We start from the raw sequence: 23,178 nt of genomic DNA, 5'->3' as shown, positions 1-23,178 counted from the left end.
GCGGTTTTGGAAACACCCGATAATAATTTGAATGTAAGACTTTGTATAGTTTGTTGCTTAAGTCATTTGTTTGTTGCCTGAGCTGAAACTGTGAAATCGAAGAACCATATAATTTAAGTATGAAATTGATGTTGTACTTGTATTCAAATTGCTTATAATAAAAAACATTTGCGATTTCTCAAGCATATCTATACGCAAAATTGTTGGGTTTCTACATCATTTGAATAGGAGTTAAGCACATTAATAGCAATATTAATAAGAAAAATGTTTCATTAATTATGTTAACAATGAAGAACTATGTTTGCCTTGAAAAAAAAAAAAAAAATTAAATTAAATAACATTGTATCGCCTTGCAAATGCAATAAAATCAGACAGTAATAACAGCTAATATAAAAATAAACATGAAAAAAAGGGAAACAGACAGAAAAATAATAATAACAAGTCAAGTGTTAAAAACCATTTTATTAAATGTTAAAGAAAATAATTTAAAAAAAAAAACACAAAAAGGCAAACACAGCGCAAAGCTGGGCGTGTTTACAAACTTTCTAGATTTTAACCCCTTTTGCAGTTGAATAAACATAGTGTGATGATGTTTACGGTTCTATATGAGTATGCGTGAGTTTTTGAAAGAAATAAAAAAAGAAATGAAAAAGAAAACACAAAAGCAAATATCGGAAATTAAATTAATGGTTCGTTAGTAAATGAGACTAAAAAGAGCAGTGTGTTGATTAAAGAAAACAGCAACCAACAATGCAAAGAGTAAATTACAAAAACAATATATTAAGGGGTAACAAGTAGCGCCTGCCTATTAACAGTGTAAATCAAAAATTTGATTGGTCAATGATTTGAAAAAGCACTTAAACGCACATACTATTCCAGGATAGAATTTTTAATTCCCCTGAATTTTGAGTTACCCACAATCAAGTATATATATGGATAGCGGTTGCCAAGCAATTTGTTGCTAGTGGAAAACTAGATTAAAGGTATATGCTAGGGCAAGAGAGAAAGAAACAGCTAAAAATAGCAATATAATTATTTTGAGAAGGAAAGCGAGTTAGATAGAGATAGATTAAATGAAAAGAAAATATTAAAAAAAAATATCTATAATGTTCTCATATATTCATTGAGAAACTCGTTGCAAAAGTAACGAGTAAAGTTAACAATTATCGTATGGGAAATGAATAGGAGGGGCCAAGTCAGACTAGGACGACATTTAGAGTCTAATTTACATGATATTTATATTGATCTATAGGCATCCCTTTCTGTTCTGAAGGCTTGTATGGCAAAATCATCTGAGTATATTTTGCTAATGATTTTCTCTTTCATATATCGAAGATGAAGAATTATTGAGACACGTAGACCTTTCTTGCTGTTGAGGTTGCAACCAGTTCATGTTCGAACGTGCGATAGTTAACAACGTTTAGTGCGCAGAATCTATAACGTGTCTTTCATATACATATATATACATGTATATATACATGTATATATATATATATTTACATGTGCATATATATATACATGCATTTGTATATATATTTATATATATACATATATATATATATCCATATATATATATATATATATATCCATAAACAAACAAAAAGAAAAAGTATACGATTCCAAAGGAATTTTAAGCTTCAGCAATTTAATAAAAACCTTCGGTTGTGTATAAGCCTGTGCAGGCAAAGAGTATTTTACTTCTCATTGCATATAATGAAATATTACATAAATATTTGTTGCTGCATTTGTCTCTAATGGTCTAAGCGCTCAAGCTCTTGTGTTAACCGTATATACGGAACGCGTTGGCGTTAGCAGTTGGCCTTCTTCAAACAATTTTTGCCTTGTACACATTGGAGAGTCAGCGGTGTATCGTTTGAAGCGCATAGTTTTTAAACCCACATTAGAAAAAGGGAAATATTCTTTTTTCGTTATTGTTATTATATTTCTGTGGATTTATAAATGAAAAATTTTTTTTCTCAATTTATCAGCAAATGTATGTATATGAGTGAATGGTTTTTTGTTACTATTTTCTCCGTTATTCCGCAATTTTTTTATTTATATTTATTTATTTTTTTTTAAATACAGGCTTTGTTCTGAACACACCTTATGTTTAGTTGTTGCATAGCGTCGCCCTGTGACAGTGTTTGTGTAAGGTTTGCATTATAAATTTAATGTATAACAACGTCGGTAGCAGCCACGCAAAAGCACATGTATACGCATTGTTTGTTTAGTTGTTTGTTTATGCAATTGACTCTTTATACGTTCAACAATTACAAGAAATTGACAAGGTGTTAGTTATACGTGTGTGTTGTTTTTTGCAATAATCAAAAGAAGAACAAAAAATAACTTATTCAAAAATTATTTAAAAGGAATCGCTGATACTGTAATATAACAACAACATCAAAATAATTTAGTAGAGTCTTTGCAAGTGCAATTATTACGGATAGAAAATTTCAATCAATAATAAAATTAAAAACAATTTTCAAATAGATAATATAAACGAAAATCGTAAAGGAAAAGGAAAAAAATGGCTGCTTATACACAATTTGGATACGCCGGGTATCCGTCGGCAACGCAGGTTAGTTTAATATTTTTCAAAACTCCTATAAATTATGGTAAAGTAACGCATATTGGGCGTGGCAATTTAAGATTAACGTAATAAAATGTCATAAATGTCAATTTTTATACGCAGTGCACAACGTTCACACATCTATAAATTCGTTGTATAATTTTGAAGAGACATTTATGATCATAAAGAGATTCTGTGTTATTATTACTGAATATTAACAAAGGTGATTGCAATTTCGCTTTTAAAAACAGTCCAAACTAAACAGCTCGCAAAGCAGTAGTAAAGTTGATTTGGCTCTTTGTCTAACAAAAATTGTTTTCAGTAAGTGAGTAGAGCGCGTATGCATTCAAAACTTTATTAGAAGTATTAAAAGCTGAGCAAAATGATGTGAGTGATTTGCTTAATCATGCTTTTATAAACGTAACACATTCTTTACGGGCCTCCTTAGTATGCTCTTACGGACGATAATAGCAGTAGATTGTCTTAGTTGCAGTTGCGTCTGAGATTTTCTAAGAGGATAGCTTTTTCCCTTTGTATGCGAGAATGTTCGTCTGCCTTTAAAAAGTATCTCTCCAGGAAGTATAGTTCGAACACGACAAAAAGAACTAAACGAAACTCTCTTTCTCCTTTATGTACCTTATTTTTATATTTGCTTGTTATATGTGCGGCTTAGTCAATGAAATGGGCTACAATTTTATTTTTATTTATTTATGTTTTTTAATGTTGCAGTTTTACTTTAGTGAAGGGACTACGTCCAAAAGAAAATGTTTAATAATTCTATTAATATAATTATTAGAAGATATCAATGTTATATAGTATCTCTACTTGAAAACTTGAATTCTTTTTATTGCGACTTTTATCCTTAAGACAAACTCAAAAACAAGAGATATAGGAAAGAGTGTACAATCAAATATACGATACATTTTTCGGGCATTATGCCCCCCATACCCTCCTGTGTATCGACATAAATCTCGTATCTCTTCGTGGTCGTATTCATATAGCAAAGGTAATGAATGTTTCAAGTTGTTCCATGATATCGAGAAAATATATATATATATATTATAATGATCAATGAAAATGGGTAATATAAATTTAGCCATTTATAGCTACATATATTTTCATGGTTTCCGATGGTGCTTGCGACAAACAACATATTTAATAGCTTAAGCTTGTTATTTGTTGAATCTTGTGGCAATCGATTCTCAGGAAAAAATTTGTTCTTTGATTCTCAAAGTTGCGATTAAATTAGGTTTAGCTTTTTTTTATTCCAAAATTTTCGTACGAGTTCGTTAGATATTCACAATTGTCATTACTATTTCATTCGCTGCATTAATTTGATAAAAAATTACATAAATTTAAATTTCGAAATACTTTTCATATGTTAATTTAAAAATGTATCCATTCTTCAATTAAAAAAAAAAAAAAATTTAAGTTGTAATGTAAGCGCGTTTAAAATAATAAGCAGCCAGTTTAATGATCTATTTTCAGTATCATTATAAAAAAAAAAACAGAAAAAAACCTTCAGTGTTAGTAGCAAGGACTCGCTGGAATTAATAGGCAAGACGGACATGAGAAATAACGGCGCCTCCCCCTCCACTTTTGTATCAATCGAAGAGAAGTCTTCAAAAACTTTAAAGAATGCATTGCCTTATTGACAGGGTAGCAAGTGACAGGACAAGATAATGCCGGATAAGCCAGTGGTAGAGCAGATATTTAACGTTTCGTTGGCTTTATATCATCTGCTGTAGAAATTATTGCAGATTGAGCTCAGAGAGTTTTATAACATTAAAAATCGAAATGGCTCCTGCATTTGAATTTGTTCTAAAAAAGTTTAATAAGACTTATATTTATAATTTAGAAAATTTAAAAGCATAGCATACCCTCTTAACTAGGAAAAATTTTATAAATATAAGAAAAAGACAGTAAAACAGTTTTTCTTAAAAGTTCCTACAGATTTAAAAATTGCGAATTGTAACTTGAAAAATATAAGAAAATTACCATTTGATATAAAATGTTTTTAAAAAGCGTCAAGGAATTAGTAACAGAATATCATGTTCAGTATCAGTATGTGTACACATATGTTTTTTCTAACGAATAGAAGTAAAAAATTTTTTAATACTTTGTGCTCAATATTTGTTTTTTGACAAGCCCCTCGAATGATTTGTCGTAGACGTGTGATCAGGAAATATAGGTAGTCAAACCATTATAAGTGGTCACAGATTACTATTAAATTCCCTACATCACTTCGGCGAAGATCCGTAACATTTTCTGTCGCGTTTGTCCTTGGGCCAGAACACGTCGGTGTATTAAATTTCGTCGAAACATCACAAAAATTGGGGCCTGTAGGCTAAACACAAAAATACTTGGGAAAACATCAGGCGGTCAAACGAAGAGACATCGACTTAAAACGTAATTGTAGATCAGAGATGATTCTAAGTCGGTCGGTTTATAAAATTGTAAATGTTGTAGGCAACTGCGCACAAACTTAATATACCTTATAGCGCAATGGTGTAGGATGTAAAAAAGCATAAATATCCAAAGCAGAAAGTGTATGCTAGAAAAAGGCCCGGAATTTTGTTCATTGCTGTCTTAAGCAAGAAACAAGGAATTAGAAAAAAAGAGTAGTTGTAGAATAACATACACTTAATAGTTGAACACAACTGTCGCCTTGTAACAAAAATAGCTTATTACAAGTTATTAACTCAACCTGATTTGAATTGAGTTTGCCTTAGCTTATTGCTTGAGCTATTAGGTTTTAATGTCAGATTTGACTGGACAGATCAGAATTATCATCTAGCGTATTAAACCGAGTAACATCAGTGTCTATTTAGAAAATCGTTTACATGTTCATCCGACCATGTTAAGTTAACTGTATATTTTGTATTCAACTTAAGAAAATTTAATACGAAAAAATGAAATGATACGTCTACATCAGGTACGTTCGGTAATGTTTATTATGCACACAGTCTATATAGGTTCAAAATTTTGTCATTGTTATTGTAAATTGCAATTTCCTGAAACTATTAGCGGTATATGATATTACTTAAGTTTTAAATCTAGAGGACGTGAGTGTGAACAAACTAAAAGGATTCATTTTGACATTTCAATAATATAACAGCGGAAGAGAGAACTTTTATGTTAGCTTACAGTAAGTGAGAGCGATGATCTTTATTACCATGGCTAGCTTACATTAGATTTTTTGTTGTGAAATGGTTATGTATGTGATTGAAAATCCTTGATCAGTCTTTCAGTATCTCTAGTAAATTTTTTTAATTTTGAACTTTGCTGAATAAATGTTTATCTTGGAACAGGTTTACTGAAGTATTTGTCAAGTGATGCGATGTAGTAATGCCCTTTAAGAGAGCGTAGAAGGCTTAGAGTCTTGGAATAGAATTTGGAGGGTTCGACAACGGGGGATGCGGGCATGAGGGGCTCTAGATTCGGGGAAATCATTTGTCATTTTACCTCTAATAAGTGGCTTAATTAAATTAATCGTTTGTCCACAATGTTCATTAGCTGTGGTATAACGAATCCGACTTTGACGTCAATATAATTGACTTCTGTTGCGCTATGAATGATCGCAACATATCCACTTTTCATTAGCCTTCATCAAATTAGTAAAACTTTGCTTCCAATTAAAGAAGAAAAATATTTCCCGAAAAAAATTTTTTTTTATCGTTAAAGTCCATGTATTTGAAAATTAAAATTTATATTCAGCTCAGAGATCATATGTCTTATGACCGAGAATCACACTTTGGCTTGGAGACATCTCCACGTCAACCAATAGATACAACCTTCTTCTGCTTAGTATTTTGCGTTAAATTGATTACTTGCTTGTAAAGCAGCTCAACCCGTTTGGTTTATAGATAGTGCTTGATATTCGATGAAGAGGTCGAAGATTGCGAAAAGTTCCCTAATCATGCATTTCAGATGGACGAAACATTTATGCACATACGATAGAATAACAGGGATAAATATATTAGCAGTTATATTTATATCATACTTTTTTCATCTCCATATCCAAAAGGATGCCTGGGGGTTAAAATAGGCAACGAAACGTAAATGCATCATTTCACAATAACCAATGCTTCACGTATTAATTTGAAACTCAGCTTGCAGGGTATGGAGCAGAGATAATTAAACTGGTTTAATTATATGCGCTTTTCGTTTATTGGGTTAATTGATTGTGATATATGTAGTTGTATGCAGCCAAATTACCGCATTAATACAAAATCCGTTCATTGAAATTTGTTGATTTCATTTCTACATGAAGATAAGAACGTTTACGTTTTACGCCTCTAAATTTAGAAATATCTAAAGCAAGCACTAATTGAACTCTTCCATCGGCATGCTACGAATTGCTTTCAAAGTTTAAGAAAACAAAAAATGTCGCTGAGTAAATCAATGTTTTCCACATAATGCAAATAAAACCTTCTCTCAATAATTCAATACTTGTTTGTTTTGGTAATAATTTGCAAGTAATCATACTTTGATGCTGTCCTGTCCAATTTTTAAGAAATCTCTTTTTTTACAAATTAAAAACGATTTGCTTTAGAAAATAATCAGACAATCCTTATTGTCTTTTTGGGAAGTCAAACTGCAAACATGGAGGAATGGATAAACAAATATAGTTACATCGGTTTTAAATTTTGTATTAATTAAGAAATTAGATGCCTAATTCGCAAACAAGTCAGAAAGTTGATAACGATGAGTACAAAAATGTCTTTAAATATGAAAATGTTTCATCTGATCACAAAAGTAAAGCATTGTCTTCCTTTAAAATTGCTTTTCAGTTGATATGGACTATATGTTTGGGTGTACCCATGAATTTTTACACTTGGAAATAACGATACGATGCTAAGAAGATTACTTTTTCTATTGTCAGTGCGATTCTTTAGGGCAAAACTCGGCATCTTCGTTATTATTACGACTTACTATTGTTGCTAGATGTTGAAACGATAAAAAAACTACAACATTAGACCTATTAGTGACGATTTCAGACTTGCGGATCGATATAAGGGAAAAGCAAAATTAAAGTCAAATGCGTGAAGCTCAAAAATTTATGCAGCAAAAATAAAATTAGTCTTAAATTTCCTATATTCACTCAAGACACATTAAGCCGAAAATTATTAAAAAAAAATTTATGATTATCAAAAAAAAAAAAAAAAACGCGTTTTTCTCTTCTAATTTTATTTGCTTATAAAAAGCAAATTTTCACATTCGCTATCAAAAATAGAATTTATACTAAATGTAGGAACACCCGGAGACTCAGAGCATAAGCATAAGATTTTGAATTCAGTATTTCAGTAGTATCTTCAGACGACCGTTTTCTTCAATAGTCTTACTATTTTGATGTCAATGGACCGCAATAGATCAGGTATGGAAATTGACATGAATCACTTATGAAAACGTTTGTCTAAAGCTAAAATGTAAAAACTCGTAAAAATTATTATTATAGCTTTGAAATATAATGGAAAATATTAAGCTAAAGGTTACAAAGCATCTAGCCAGTCTGCCCATAACTATATGCATAATAATAAAAAAGCATTGCGATTATTGAGTTATGCAAGAATACCTCATATAATTTTTACATTTGTTTTGCAAAAAATCGTGCGACCGTGCAGAAGGAAAGATGAGAATTTTTATAGGTTTGTGCATAAGTTATTGTTTATTGAAGAAAATTTTTTTTTAAGATTTGTTTTAGTTTTTAGCTATCGAACTGGGCAGATATTGCGATCTCTTGTTCTTCTATCCTTATCTTAAAAAATGTCATGTTTCATTTCTCATTTTTTGAAAATCTCAAGAACAATAAACATAACAGATAACTAGACCGATTAAGATATTTATTTAAAAGAATATGGAGATTTACTTTTTACAAAGTCCGATGCTTTGGGAATGCATTCTAAAGTGTTACAAACCAACATACATGTATATACAAAACAATGTACAGATTGAAAGAGACGAACTTACCTAATATTGAAATAAAGGATATACCCTAAAATCTTTTTTTTTATTTCTTAAAAAAATAATTTGTTTTACAAAATTAAAAAAAAAAGTGAATGAATGCTATTAAATTAAAAAGAAATCAAATGTTATTGTTTATATGTGTATTGCAAGTATGTACAGTGTATGCGTATACATCATAAAAATGTAGTTATATATAAAGGATATCAGACAGCAGCAAATAACAGAAAATTTGTAATGGTTAAGATGATAGAAATACTTTTGTAGGCAACACATGTTTCAGTTGAAACGAGCGGATGACTAGATTTGGTTTTACATAGAACCAAACATTAGTTATAAGTAACTCTGTTGTTTTTTAGTTTTAGTTTAGTTATTGTTGTTGCTGCTGTTGAAAATTAATAATTCATGAAAAACCATAAACAACACGCATATGGCTTTGATGAAATACATTTGTACATAAAAACGATATCGCAAAAAAAAAAAAAAGAGAGAGAGATAGAGAAAGAGAAAGAAACAGACAGATATAAAAAAAAGGAAAGACGGAAAAAGTTCGACTAAGCACCTTAAGGTAGGTGGATAGAAAGGCTACTTCTTAGTTCGGTCCACAAATTGAACGGAAAACAAAAGAATTAAAATGAAAAGGTTGATCTCTTATCAGATGGGCAATCACAAATTAGATGTGTAGCATTCTGAAAGCTTATTTGTACATGGTGTGCACATGGTGCATACACGCATGAATACATATACATACTTGTAGATACATCATCTGCGTATACGTTTGGGAGGCAAGTTCAGTTGTTTCTTGTGTTTGCGCTAAGTATGAAAACGATCGTCGCAGGACACGAAAAGCTATGTTAGTTCGTTACCATTTCTAGTAATGCTGCTGCTGCTATTATTATCATTATTGTTGTTAGTGTTCTTTCATAGTTGCGGTTCTGGTGAAGAGATTACATAGAATATAAGCTGACCAGAAATGGCAAAAAACCAAAGTAATATGAAAAAGAAAGAAAACAAGGAAAAATATGATAATTTTCCTTGAATCCGCAAAAAGAGGTACTTACCTACTACCTACCTACATACAAGCAAATAAACACACTCGCTTTATCAGATCATAATATAAGATTTGATAGATAATATTGTTATGTATTCGTATATTTTTTGTTACAACTACTATAACAGACAAAAGTCATAATTTTCAAGATATCAACAGAGGTAGTAGTATAGTGACTACAGTACGATCTGATATGATCTAATGATATTAACTGCAGCCACAGAACTAGCAGTCTAGTCAACTATTGTTAGTCTGAAATTGGCAAATCCCCATCCCCATTTCTTCTTGCAAATAAATGAAGTAGAGTTGAGTTGAGCGATTTTTTTAGTTTTTTTGTATAGCAACAGGTTCTTTATTGGTTTTCCAACAATAAAAGTGCTGTTAACGATGACGATAACAATAATGATGATCACTTTTCGATCAGGATATCAGTCTTTCGTTCACTTAACATATTATTAGTGGCAACACTTCTACATGGATCCGTATATGATACTGTTCAGGCGCGTAAAAATGCATATAAATTTATATGTACCATGCATACGCATACATTTTTACATTCATAGTTAGATAAGAAATATGACTGTTTTATATGTATGCGCGTATCTGGTATCTTGTATAGCGTTTGTGGTATCTTATGGTTGCGGCGGCTCTGTGTGTCACTTTACGGTTATGAATTTTATGATTTATGTTTTAAGCATATTCGAGCTTTTATTGGTTTGTTTGTTTGTTCGTTTTTTTATTTACGTTTGATTTTTTGTCTTTGTATAGAGTTTTTTCGTTTTCTTAGCGATGGTGGTGAGAATTCTTATGTTGATTTTCTTCTACCTTTATATTATTTGTGTTTTTGTAGGGTTTCTTACAAATTTATTTATTTCTTCAGATATGAAATTTTTGGCTTTTGATTCCGTTAAAGGGGCGTTCACTATTATTATTCTTGTTATTGTTGTTTTCCTTACTGTTTTGTTGTTACATTGTCGGTTTTTATTAAATTAAATTGTGTTTTGATTAGTTCATATTTAAATGTCTTTCAATTTATTTACTTTTTTTATTTGCTTCTTTTTATTATTCCATTATTTGTGTAAATGTGTGTAACGAAGTACTTAACCCCATTGACTTTGTAATTGTTTTCTCTTCATGCTCTCTTTTTGTATGCATTTCGTATGCAATTGTAAAATAGATCGTAAGATGTTTGTCTTATTAATGATGCTAGTTTAGAAAGTCCATGCACAAGTTGTTTTAAAATTCGGAAATACTTTAACAAATAAAAAACTAATCAAAAACCTGTAAAGAGGTTAACCTAATGTCACATATGAGTGATGATGATGATCGCTTCAGAAGTTCGCCTACAATAATAATGATACTCTTATTATTATTATTATAATCAATTTAGTCAAAACAATAAATTTAAAAAATAAAGTCTTAAAGCACAATCATCTGAGGCTATCGATTTGAATCCCTGACAATAACAAGTACAAAAATTGGAAAAAATTGAAAGCATTAAAAAAAGTTTTAAAAAAACACTATAAGAGACAGATAGATTTGTTTTAAAGGAGGATCATATGTTTCGCGTGGACAATAAGTCAGTTGAGTAATCAAATATATCTGAAATGTTTTGAGTCTCTGAATGGTCGAAATCAAAATAATCATTTCTTTCATGCAAACCATACACAAATAAGTTTGAATGAATAGAAAACATATCCATTTGCTTAAGTTGCACCGTGACCTGAAATATCAATTGTACTTGCTCATGCCCTTTGTAATCCAATTTTTCGCTGCTTATGAATCCCCTCACTTTATTTGGGACTGACCACAATGCCGTATCTCGCATTATGACATCTACGTCAGACACATGGTGTCTGATTCTGCAGAAAGCTGCGCATTCATATAAGATGTGATCGAGCATATCACTTGCAGCAAACAAAACTATTTCATTTTATTTTTAACGATTGAATGGCTTGAGTAAATTTTATTTTGAATTTTTGCGTATATATTCATAGTAGGTTTCAAGATATTGAAGATAATGTTAAGAAATGGTTTTGTTTTCAAGTTTTGTATTTTAAATATTCCGCAATTTGGGGTTATTAGACTTTATCGTCCGCTATTCCAATTTTTTAAACTATGGAATCTCTTAAAAAAAGCGGAAGATTTTATAAGTGTAATCAAAATGCAGTTAAATATTAGGACCATCGAAAATTGTCATTTAGCTAATTAATATTTTAACGTTTGAACATACGTCAATATTGGAGCGGAGCATAGAAATAATTGTTTTGCAGTAAAACTTAAGAAAGAAAATATTCGAGAATTCGACCACAAACAAATATTTAAGTTGCAATATTGCTCTGGCAAAAAAATTTTTTTTGAGAACAATGTAAATCAAATTATTATATACTGCTTCACTTTCAGTCATCTACTACCGTAGATTGATTGATTATAAATACCGTAGGAAAACAACGAAATCGTAAAGTTAAATAAATTCTAAAGTTCACGGGGCGAGACGAGGTGGTAAGGTTAAACAACTTGCTGCGTTTCGATTTAAATATTGATGAGTTAAATACTGTTAAGAAAGATTTATTCCTAACAACCAACATTGTTGCTTTTAATTATGACTGATAAACGCAATTATAATTAAAAGTTTAATCGTTCCTTTCAATTCATTCAATCTAGAGTTACGAATTGTAGCACATTACAATCCTTACGAAAGCCATCACAGGACGGGACGATGTTGTGGCAATTTTGCCAAATTGTTCATAGCGTCAATGCACATGAGAACTTTTTTTAAACAAGCGTAAGCTTTTGAGTCGGTTTGGCAAACAGTTTATATGTCCACCCGTCCATCCGTCTATGCTTTGGAAGCAAAACAATATATAGATATATGCATTCAACTTACAGCGAACATATTCTTTGATAAAATAAGTGGAAAGATGATAATAGATATTGGAACTCTTTTGTTATACACCAGTTTATGTTCTAAGCTTTACTTTTTTTATATATTAATTGTATTTGCTGGTTGAAACTGTTAATAATAATAATAATTCCATGACTATTAAGTAGTAATAGATATAAAAGAGATATAATCACAAATGTGCTATACTTAGCTTAGTCGGAATTCAGTGTATGTATTTATCGAATAAATCAGTAGCTTATCGCGGTGTGTGAAATATCACAGATAACAATCATTTTTTACACTCCGGACGGTCAGCCGGTCGTTCGTAGTCGCACTGTCGCTTGAATGTATCATTCGACTTAAATGACTATATTTAAGGCGACTGTGTGCAAGATTATGTGCGCGCGAGTGTGTGTACGCATGTTCTTGATACTATTATACATATCTATCGATAAATATGTCCGCAGACATATTGCTATCCGAGCGATATAATAACAATTTATAATCGAAAGATTTGAATATAAAGTTAATTTTGTTAATTTTGTGTCGTGTTGTTAAATGTCAGTATAAAGAATTATTACTATTTGTTGTCCATGTCGTTTCCGCCTCTATCCTTCTTCTTCTTCTCTGTCTTCTCCTTCGTTTTCTTTATTTTTTTTTCTTCGTGTTCGCCCATTTAAAATTATTTACTAATGTTGTTGAAAATTTAATGTAATGTTTTGCATATAATTATCAAATTTATATAGGAGAAAATTCATCTCTTTTTTTTGTTTATTGTATGAGAGTTTTCAAAAAATTTTAATTACTTTTATAAAACATATAACAAAGCCGATAAGCTTAATCGACACTTTATTTGTTTTTCATGAGTATTAGATTATATGTGAGAAAACCAAAGAAAACCGAATTCTGGGAAAAAGTTTTTGGAAGACACACGTATAAACAAATCTATAAATTGAAATGCGTTGGAAACCACGTTTCAAAAAGATACAGCAAAGAGAGAGAAGATACAAGAAAGAGAAGAAGAGATGTGAGGCTGACGTGTTTGAAAGCTAAGCGTTAACTTGTATCTTATTTGAAACATTCTTTTCATTAACATAATTATGTTAACACTTGACTTAATGAAATGATGTACAATAACAGATATTACTTACTTACTTACTTAGTTATTGCAACTAGTGAGAGACTACTACTGTTCAACGTACACCGCCAGTAGTTCTTTGATAAAGAGTTACAAGTTAAAGGCTGTGATGAACAGAAGCTTTATATACTTTAGGCTATAAGACATAAGATGGCCACCATCACTAACAACGGCAACGACACTACACACACTCACACATGCAGACGTTTCGCGCGTGTACATACCCTATAGATATACAAAGAAATGCTAAAATTGACCATCACAAGCAAGTATCGGATCCAGGCCTGCAATTAAACGCCATTGAAAAGCTATAGCCGGCAACAATAAGCAGCAGCTTCATAAGAAATTGCGCAAGTAAATCGATTGATTTTAAGTACTTGGCAGTAAAGAGTGTTTCTTTTAAATTATTTTTTTGAAGGGTCATTCGAGGAATTCATAAATTTTGATGATAACGCTTCTCATAATGAAGAGCGTATAAAAAACAAAGGAAGCAAAGCAAAAAGTATTAGCAATGCAACGTTACTTGAACCAATCAGTGATTTCAAAATGATGAAGAAATTTCTTATATGTACATCTATATATGTATATATCTTTATGTATATATATATATATATATATATATATATATACGCATATACGCATGTAGATAGATACGCATGTACGCACATATGTAGACATACTTATGTATAATTAATATGCAAAAGATGCAAACGTATACCGCACAGGGAACAGACGGCAACGCCTTGAAAGTTTGAAAACCCATTTACATATGTCTCATCATAAATACACATGCATCCAGCCATTCACTCATTCGTTTATTCATTCATTCAAACGTCGGTTGTCGATTCGTTCGTCTGCAACAGATTTAAACGTATCTACACCTATAGATACGTATTTACGTACGTATGTACGCGTAAATGAATGTATGTTTATATAAGCCTTTCAAATTTAGGCCAGCTTCTGAAAATGGCTGTAGGCTTCCTCTTTACTTTCCACATTATGCTTACGTACACTTGCATACATATGCAGACACATTTCCTCAGCTTTATGCATATTCTAAAATTTTAAGCATTTCGTTTTTGTTGTTGCCATAAAAGAAACAAGTTAAGCAATGTAAAGCATTTCCCTCCAACATAAATATTTCTAAAAAAAAAAACGATAAGAAACAAAATTAAAAAGAAAAAATTATTATGATTCGCTCTGCTAGCAAAACCTGTAATTAAGATAATTTCTTTCATTTATTCGTTCATTAAAAAAAAAAGAAAAACTATACGTATAAACAAAAAAAACGAGTAAAGAAAACTTGGAATTGATCAAAAGCTGTCGATTTTTAGCAGAAAAGCGCCAACAAAATCGTATCTATAAACTGGGAGTGAGAGTTGGTCATACATTATGCAAAAGAAAAAAACAAAAAAGCCTAAAATACGCAGCGAAATCGCCTAAAGCCTTTAATAATGTATGTGCTTATGTGATATGTTTTTTCATGCTCCTCCGCTGGTGGACGGGTGATGTTCGATCTTAGCTTATTCGTTTAGTTATTGTTTTGGTGAACTCTACAGAACCAAGTGGGAAAAAAGGACAAGAATTTATAATCATTCCAAATTCTTTCTATCTTTCCATCCCTCTCTTTCTCTCATACTATTTTTTAGTGTCTATATCCCTCTTGCCTCTTTTTCTGTGTCTCACTCTATCTCTCTTTTTTTTTCTACGTTGCTCCATGTCTCATTTCTTTTCTTTGCTGTCAATTACGGGAACTCAATTATTATTTCTGGTCTATGCCTAAAGTTGTGCTAGACTATGTTTCATTCCTTTATTTTTTTCTTTTTAGTTCTTTTTTTCTTCAAGACATTTTTCTTCTTTCTTTTCCCTTTGATAAAATTATGATAATTACTGAAATTAACATTATTACTATAATTAGTGTTTTTCAAGAGAGTCAACTGTTTTGCTGACGAAAGGCTAATGATCGCGGTGTTGTTTTCGTTAAATCCACTATTTTTTCTTTTATAGATTATTTTCTATGGAATTATATATATATTTATATATAGATTATTTTTTTGTTCTAAAGATTTACGAAAAAGTCTTTTTATACCTTGCTCCACGAGTCGTATAAGAGCATATTAAGTTTTTGCGTATGTATACAACATCCACAAGGATTTGAGATAAATCTAAGTTTTGCTATACTGACTGGTTCAAAGTCGTTCTGAATTTATTTAAGCTTGTTTGTCTGTTTGTTTGATGTCTCTCCTCTCGCGTTCAACTTACAGGTAGTAATTTTTGAGATATTTTGAAGAGATTTGGTACGCTGACGTGCATCGGCCAAAAGACAAGTTCTGTTGGAAATGATTTATCGACAACTTCCCGTATAAAACCACAATATAAACACGTGAAAAAATTTAATTCGGTCGGGACCGAATCTTTTGTACCCATTACCGTTTACCCCAAAAAAGAATACAAAAGAAGTAAAAGAACAAAATTCTCCTGCTCTATAATATGGAGTGGGTCCACTTAATTTCTTTTAAACTTAAACTCTTTGGGGTAGAGACATGTGGGCATTTTAGGCTTTTCTGTTGAGAAGTTTAGGTCAATTCCAAATTCTTGTAGGCAATTTGTAGGCAATATCTTCATTTTCAAATACTACAAAGTTGCGCAAACAGATAGGTGGACAGACGAACAGGGGACATATTTAGGTGTATTCGAAATTTGAAACTGGCTAAGAATTTGTATACTTTATGGGGTTTTTGAAGCTTGTTTGTGCGTGTTATAAAAGTATTTAAAAAATAACTAAATTTTGATACACTTCCTAATATTAGGAAGCCGTGGTAAATTTTTTCCATTTTTGTGCACATACGCTACAGCATCCGCCCATAGAATATATATTCAAATTTTTATAGATTTATCTTCTGTAGTTTCTGAGTAATGAACAAAAAACTCATCCATCGGTGATGGGTATAAAGATCGTTATATGCATAACTGTATTAAGCGAAGTAGTATAGGCTATTTAGTGGTTGCTCGAGATCTACTGTAATGTTTTTACTTCCTTACTTTTGTATTGATTTTCTCCTTCATCCTTATTTCAAATCCAATTGAATGCATTTTTCTACGATGAAGTAGTAATAGAAATTTGGAAAAATCTACGATTAGTTTTAATTAATTGATTTAATAAATTCCGTTTTTGTGTAAAAAAATTCAATGAAATATCAAGTGATATCGTTCTCCTTATTTTATAGCTTCTAACATTACAAAGTCTAGGCCAGAGAAAAAAACTATTAAAAATGTTCTGAAAACTCTGTCTGTAATAAACAGCTTGTTGTACCGCGGTGAGAACTAACTGTTAAATGATCATCTGAACCCAACGATGCAATTTCGTTTGAAAAGAAAGAGCCCTGAAGCCGACCATTACTACCACCATTAATATTACTACTGCAACAACCTCTACTACTCCTACATAGCTAAGTAGATAACAGTCGCTGGCTCAATTCTCAATGGAATTGGAGAATATGCTTAGTCGAGACTGCGCTGTAATATAGCGACTGCTCAGTTGGTAAAGGCGCATGACACTTGCCGATTTGGCACACACTAGGCCACCACAATTCCTACCCCCCACATATTTCTCTCTCCTCACTCCTTTCCGTTCATTATCGTGTTACACGTATAGGAGACATCACTCAGGGGAGTGTTTGGTCATATTAAAAAAAAAAAAAAAATCGTGTCGCCATCTGTGACATGTTCTGTGGTGTTCTAAACAGTTTTTGAAGTCTGGCGATTTAAACTTTGTACAAATCGGATAGCTCTTTTTTTGAACAATTAACGAGTTGTTCTTATTGCTGAATATTCGCGCAATATTAACATCTGTTCGTCGTAGTGACATTGGACATAATGTTCGCAATTTATTTTGTCAATCAATAGACCTGGTCGTTTAGTATTTTCTGGTATAGAAGACTTGATGAAACGAATTGTTGAAAACGGAATATATCAAGCTTGTATTGAAAGAATAGATATGAGCAGAAAGATTTATTTTATTAGCTCTCGCCGGAGGAAGATTGAATTATACCAAAGAACTTTATCATGCTTTAAATAATAAATAAGTATATTCCCGAGAGTTCTCATTAATACACTTACATTTATTCGAAATCATTTCATCTGTATTATTAGTTTCATTCAATCATTTTTCATTCCCTTCCCTTTTTTGCCTTATATCTGCTTATTTTTTTGAAACTTTCAAAGACACAAAGTTTGTATAAGAATATATTATTCAAAGAAAATTGGTTAGGCTTAATTACGCGCAGATCACTTTTAGTTAAAAACCCAAGTATTCAATATAATATTATTAATATCTTGAGATCGAGTTACTACAAATGTTTTTTTTTTTTTTTTAATATTTATCATAGTCCTCTTAAATGTCTCGTACAAATAGCTTCGATGAGATTATGGAAGCAGTTGCAGTAAAAGATTTTTGTTGGCATGTAAGGTGTCCGAAATTCGTCGTAAGGCGAGAGAAACTTTTTTGTTTTATAACTAACATCGATTGATTTCATCATATACATTAAACACAAGCACCATGGAAGCAATTATTGGTGGTTTTGTAATAATTCACAAACATTTTCACGATAAACCTTTACAATGACCAGAAAAGAGTCGAAACCCTTTTATTCTCTTTTTATTGTCCTTGCAATATTTAGGGCTTTACAGATAAAGTTCCTATTAAAATATATAACTCAAGCTTGGAGAGACAGGTACAATTTCCCTAAAATAACCTATGATCCCCACGAAATGTTCAAATTTTTGAAGGTTTGACGCCATGTCGAAAGGAGAAATTTGTAATTAATGAGTGTGGTGCAGCCCACAACAAAAACCTTCTAGGCTTACGACGTAAACGGATGAAAGTGGTGATATATCCTTTGTGGCACATTGTATGAGTAGGCCGTTAAGGCCATTTGTAAATACCGTATTCGGTCATTAACAAAAAGAGGTATGTAAACCCTTAAAAAAAATACACAACTTTGCAAGGTTTATAAATATTTCACTGAAATCTGTTCGAAATCGAATTCAATATTTAGTTTTCATGTGAACCGTGCTGCACGGTTACCCGATCGTACAAAAACGACCTTTTACTGACTAAAGCTATCAAAAATTGTCCAATATATAAGATAACATGAATCCATGTCTCAGGACAAAAGCCAGTATCAATTTTGCTATTCGCAAAACTCATCAAGAGTATGACGTCATATGTACATTGTTTGCAGTTCTTGCCTTGTCTGATGAATGCATTGGGGATTCACGAATGAGAGAAAACATGCTCCAATAGTAGATATAAAATGATTTTTTGTCAACATTCTCCCTTGAGGGGTTGATAGGTTGCATTTTTGCTTTAAAAAAGAAAAAAAAAAACTTCATACATGAACTGTAGTCAAAAAATACGCCGGGTATTTGAAATTCTCCTTAACACAGCCATCGCTTTCCGGCAAATGTTGATAGGTAGGCTGGTATTAACACCTAGTTTCTAAAAATTTGCACGCGTTTGTTTAACTATTTATAATGTTATTAATAGCTGTATATATGTAATATGTAATAAATGTATATATGTACGACAAATCCACATAAAGAAAAAGAAAAATATGAAGCCATTAATAACATAAATGTATATGTATGCATGTGTGTGCGTTTTTTTTTCGTTTTGATTAGTATAATTAGTAAATTAATATTATTCTTGGTATTTCTTGGTTTTAATAGCTAACGATTCCACTAATCAAAAAAATTATTTTATGTGCAATAAAACTCAATGAAAACAAAAAGAAAAATTTATTTTAATATAAGCACATCGACGTGCAAACGCGTACAGAGGGGCGTAAAAACGTATATTAATTTGTTTTGGTTAATGGTTGCAAATTAAATTAATTTATAAAGAGGTACAGTTATTATACGTACAAAGAAAAAAATTATTAATTATAGAAAATGAAAACGTACCGTTTTGTAATCTTTTGATTTATTTTGAATATACATTCATTTTATTTTAGGTTACAAGTTAGGTTTAAATGGCTAACGTGAATGCAAAATGACAAGAAAGAAGATGACTGTTATTCTTCGGCGAATTTATTTCTAATAACATCGTTAATCTCATTTTATTTATGATTTTAGTTGCTTTCTTCGAATGCTGGTCAATCGCCGCAATCGGGAGATACACCGACTGTACAATCAACTATTGCCACAGCTAATGCTCCTGCAAGCAGTCCTAGCGGTGACTGCCGTTCAAATTCGGCTGCAGTGACGGGCAACAGTGGTGGTAATGGTGCAGGTAGTGGTAGTACTAATGTTGCCGGTACCGGAGATGTTTCTGCGGGTGCTTTAAGCCCTGAAGGTTTATCTCAAAGTTCGAATAATCGTGGAACGGGAAATTCGGCAATGACTGCCAGCGGCAATTCAAATATGGACGTTGCTGCTACTTCTGGAAATAATAATTCTAATGCGGGAAGCTCGTGTTGCGAAAACGGGCGACCAATAATGACAGATCCGGTATCTGGGCAAACGGTTTGTTCTTGTCAATACGACTCGGCTCGTCTGGCTTTGTCAAGTTATTCGCGTTTACCAGCGGCCAGTGTGGGTGTCTACGGTACACCCTATCCTTCTACAGATCAAAACCCCTATCAGAGTATAGGAGTAGACAGTTCGGCATTTTATTCATCTTTGGTAAGTTTCTAAAAGCTTTCTCTCTTTTTTGATTTTGTTTTCTTTTCAAAGTTCTTGAAAATTGTGTCCTTTGAAGTGAACAGAACATCATATACATGGACACACACGCACACATGCACGCACATATTTATAAATGAATTAATGTAAAATGTACATAAATGCTTAAATTAAATGATACCCTTATGGTCGTTAGGACTCCTGTCGTTGTTATTGCAATTGTTGCCATTGTTGCTAAGAGAAAAACAAGGCTTCCATTTCGACCATTAAAAGACCACCAGCTAAAAGTAGTTAGTTAGTTAGTTAGTTAGCTGGTTGGGCAATGCTAGCTGCTTTACAGTATTATAATCAAATGAATCCCCATTTACATACTTACCTGAGTTAAACACATAGTGAACGATTGTCTATAGTTTGGTTGTTTCAAATATGCACTTTGTATGTTTTGTATTTACTTTGTACTCAAGAAGAGAAGTCGTTCATTACCGCCACCATTACCGTTGCCGTCACCATTACCGCTACTATCACCGTCACAGTCCCCGTCATCGTCCCCGTCACCGACGCCATTATCGTCTTACCATTACCATTATTATTACCACCAGCAACGTTACCGATATACACCAGCCACTTTATAGGAACTAAAAGTAATGGCCGACAACATGCAAACTTGTTTGCTCGTGTGTTTGCTTTAAGTGCAGTGCAAAGCAACAAAAATGTGACAATAAAATGCCACAACATGCAGTGAAGCCTCCTTCTTCCACCCGCTTTGATTATTCCACTTCTTAGCAGCAAAGGCAGCGAGAGAAACAAAGGGTTATTAAAGAAATAAGCTTTGTTAATATGGATTTCATTTGTAAAACATCACAAAATGTATTAAAACGGAACACACACATGCATACATGTCAACAAAATAAACTCAATATAATTATATATATATATATATATATATATATATTCATACGTACATATATACACAAACACATATATATGCTATGAAATGCAGCATTAAGAAAACATATTGGCCTGTCTCATCAAACCGTCGTTTCGGTTTTTCTTCTTTTATATTTTTGCGCTTTGAAACTCGAGTAATTTTAATATATATTTATTTATATACATGCGTACATATATATATATATATATACTCACATACACACTTTAGTATATATAAGTATAGTCCTTTTTTTGGATCTCATTCTATTTTGCTTTAGCTTACTTTGCATGTCAATAACAATATTGGAAGAGAGAGAGAAAAATCGAATTATTATTATGGCTGATTTTGTGTGCAGCTCACATTTTGTTCATAAAAAACATACGTACATACACATAACAAATATTGTCAAGTTTAGCTTAATGCTTTTAATATATCAGCGTACATGTCATTGTGTTGTTGATGTGTTGTCTCTTCTGTATGTAAAATAAAAAAGAAAAAAGAAAGAGCTGGTTAACCGTTTCTTTTATTGCGCCATCAAGGTAATCTGATATTTTTATTTTTATTTACATACATGTGTACGTTCATATGTGTATAGCCAACTAGTTAGGTATGTATATATGTACGCTTTTAATTTCAACCATAACAAATAGAATGGTTGGCCTGGTTTAAATACTCTCAAAACTGAAACCGTTTAAATGGCAACCGGCAGCAACAGTAACAGAGAGGCAAAAACTGAAATGCTTGTTGGTTAAATAAATGTAATTTTTTGTTTATAGATACATACAGACATACAGGTACACAGACACACATTTATAAGCATTTGCGATATGCATACAATGCACTGCCTATGTACTCATAGCGAGAGAAATCCTGTGAAAGAAAAATTTTAAAAATTACTCTCTTTGTTTTGTTTTTTTGATTACACACATATGTGGTTTTTTTTGTTGCTAATTTGTTTGTAAATTCATCAGAGATAGTATTAGTTTTATAAATTGTATGATAAGAAGAGCAAGGAAATTGTAATCATTTGTTAGAGAATCTCTATTCAGTAAATACTTTGGTTACACCATGATTCGTTGCGTTCTTGCTTCTAAAAATCTATACCAGAAAGCTCTATAAGGAGTTGTCTGTTAGCTAACCGCCGACGGAAATGCGAAATTTCTTCGCGAAAAACTACCTCTCGGGAAATTACACAGATTGTTGCTATTATTGGGGAAAGCTTTGTCGGCAATTCAGTTTTTCAGATTACATTTTTTACAGGAAACCCCCGGACGCAAAAATGCAAGGGTGTATCTGGGCGTACCGTCTACATCCACTGGGAGACTGTATTGCTTTGACAGGAAGGCGATATTCTGTGTTTAGTGAGACTAGAAAAGAGTTATTAATTCTTAAAGCCTAGTAAAACGATTAATACCATGCACTACCCATAGCAATTAATTAATTTGAACCGTTCGCTGTTTAAAAAGCAGACGAAATATCAAAAAAAGCAACACAAACTTAATTCTTCACTGAAGTGAAGTTAGCCCCCCAAGATAACTCACATTTTAACTCACAAATAACTAATTTAGTGTTTTGGGTATATGGAGACAGCCGGTTTTTGGCGAATTTCGAGGTCATGTCCCCTATACAGGGTAATGAAGTTGGGTTTTTCTGATAGGTTTTAGCGTCCTTTAAGACATATCAAAAATCTGTAGTCTAGAAATAGTTATAACACGATTTTAACATTGCAGTCTTTCAGTATTTGTAACGCACTTTTGCATGAGATTTACTAGCAATAACTAAAAATTTTTGGTTTTGCGTTCCTAATTAGCGACTTGGTATGTTGTATATGTGCACGTTCACTAATATTACTTAATTTTAATATTTATTTTACTTTATTGTTATTCATTTCGCAATAAATTGTAACTCAGCAAAGACATTTTTAGCGAAGACCCGGACCATAAAAATGTGGTTGCTCAAGAGC

At 31.9% G+C, this 23,178-nt stretch overlaps 1 protein-coding gene across 1 annotated transcript in view; it reads left to right on the top strand.

Moving 5' to 3' along the window:
• The first annotated feature begins 1,596 nt into the window (after positions 1-1,596).
• LOC119637918 (homeobox protein araucan) overlaps positions 1,597-23,178 on the top strand; it is a 51,376-nt gene continuing 29,794 nt past the window's right edge. Inside the window, exons 1-3 of the mRNA XM_038034362.1 lie at positions 1,597-1,993; positions 2,086-2,578; positions 19,742-20,290. Of these exons, the coding sequence (XP_037890290.1) occupies positions 2,528-2,578; positions 19,742-20,290 (600 nt within the window). The 5' untranslated portion in view covers positions 1,597-1,993; positions 2,086-2,527. The remainder of the gene's footprint in view (positions 1,994-2,085; positions 2,579-19,741; positions 20,291-23,178) is intronic.

Source organism: Glossina fuscipes, unplaced genomic scaffold (genome assembly GCF_014805625.2).
Source record: "Glossina fuscipes isolate IAEA_lab_2018 unplaced genomic scaffold, Yale_Gfus_2 61, whole genome shotgun sequence".
Taxonomy (NCBI): Eukaryota; Metazoa; Arthropoda; class Insecta; order Diptera; family Glossinidae; genus Glossina; species Glossina fuscipes.
The sequence above is the reverse complement of the archived record's forward strand: the minus strand, read 5'-3'. Positions and strand labels throughout refer to the sequence as shown.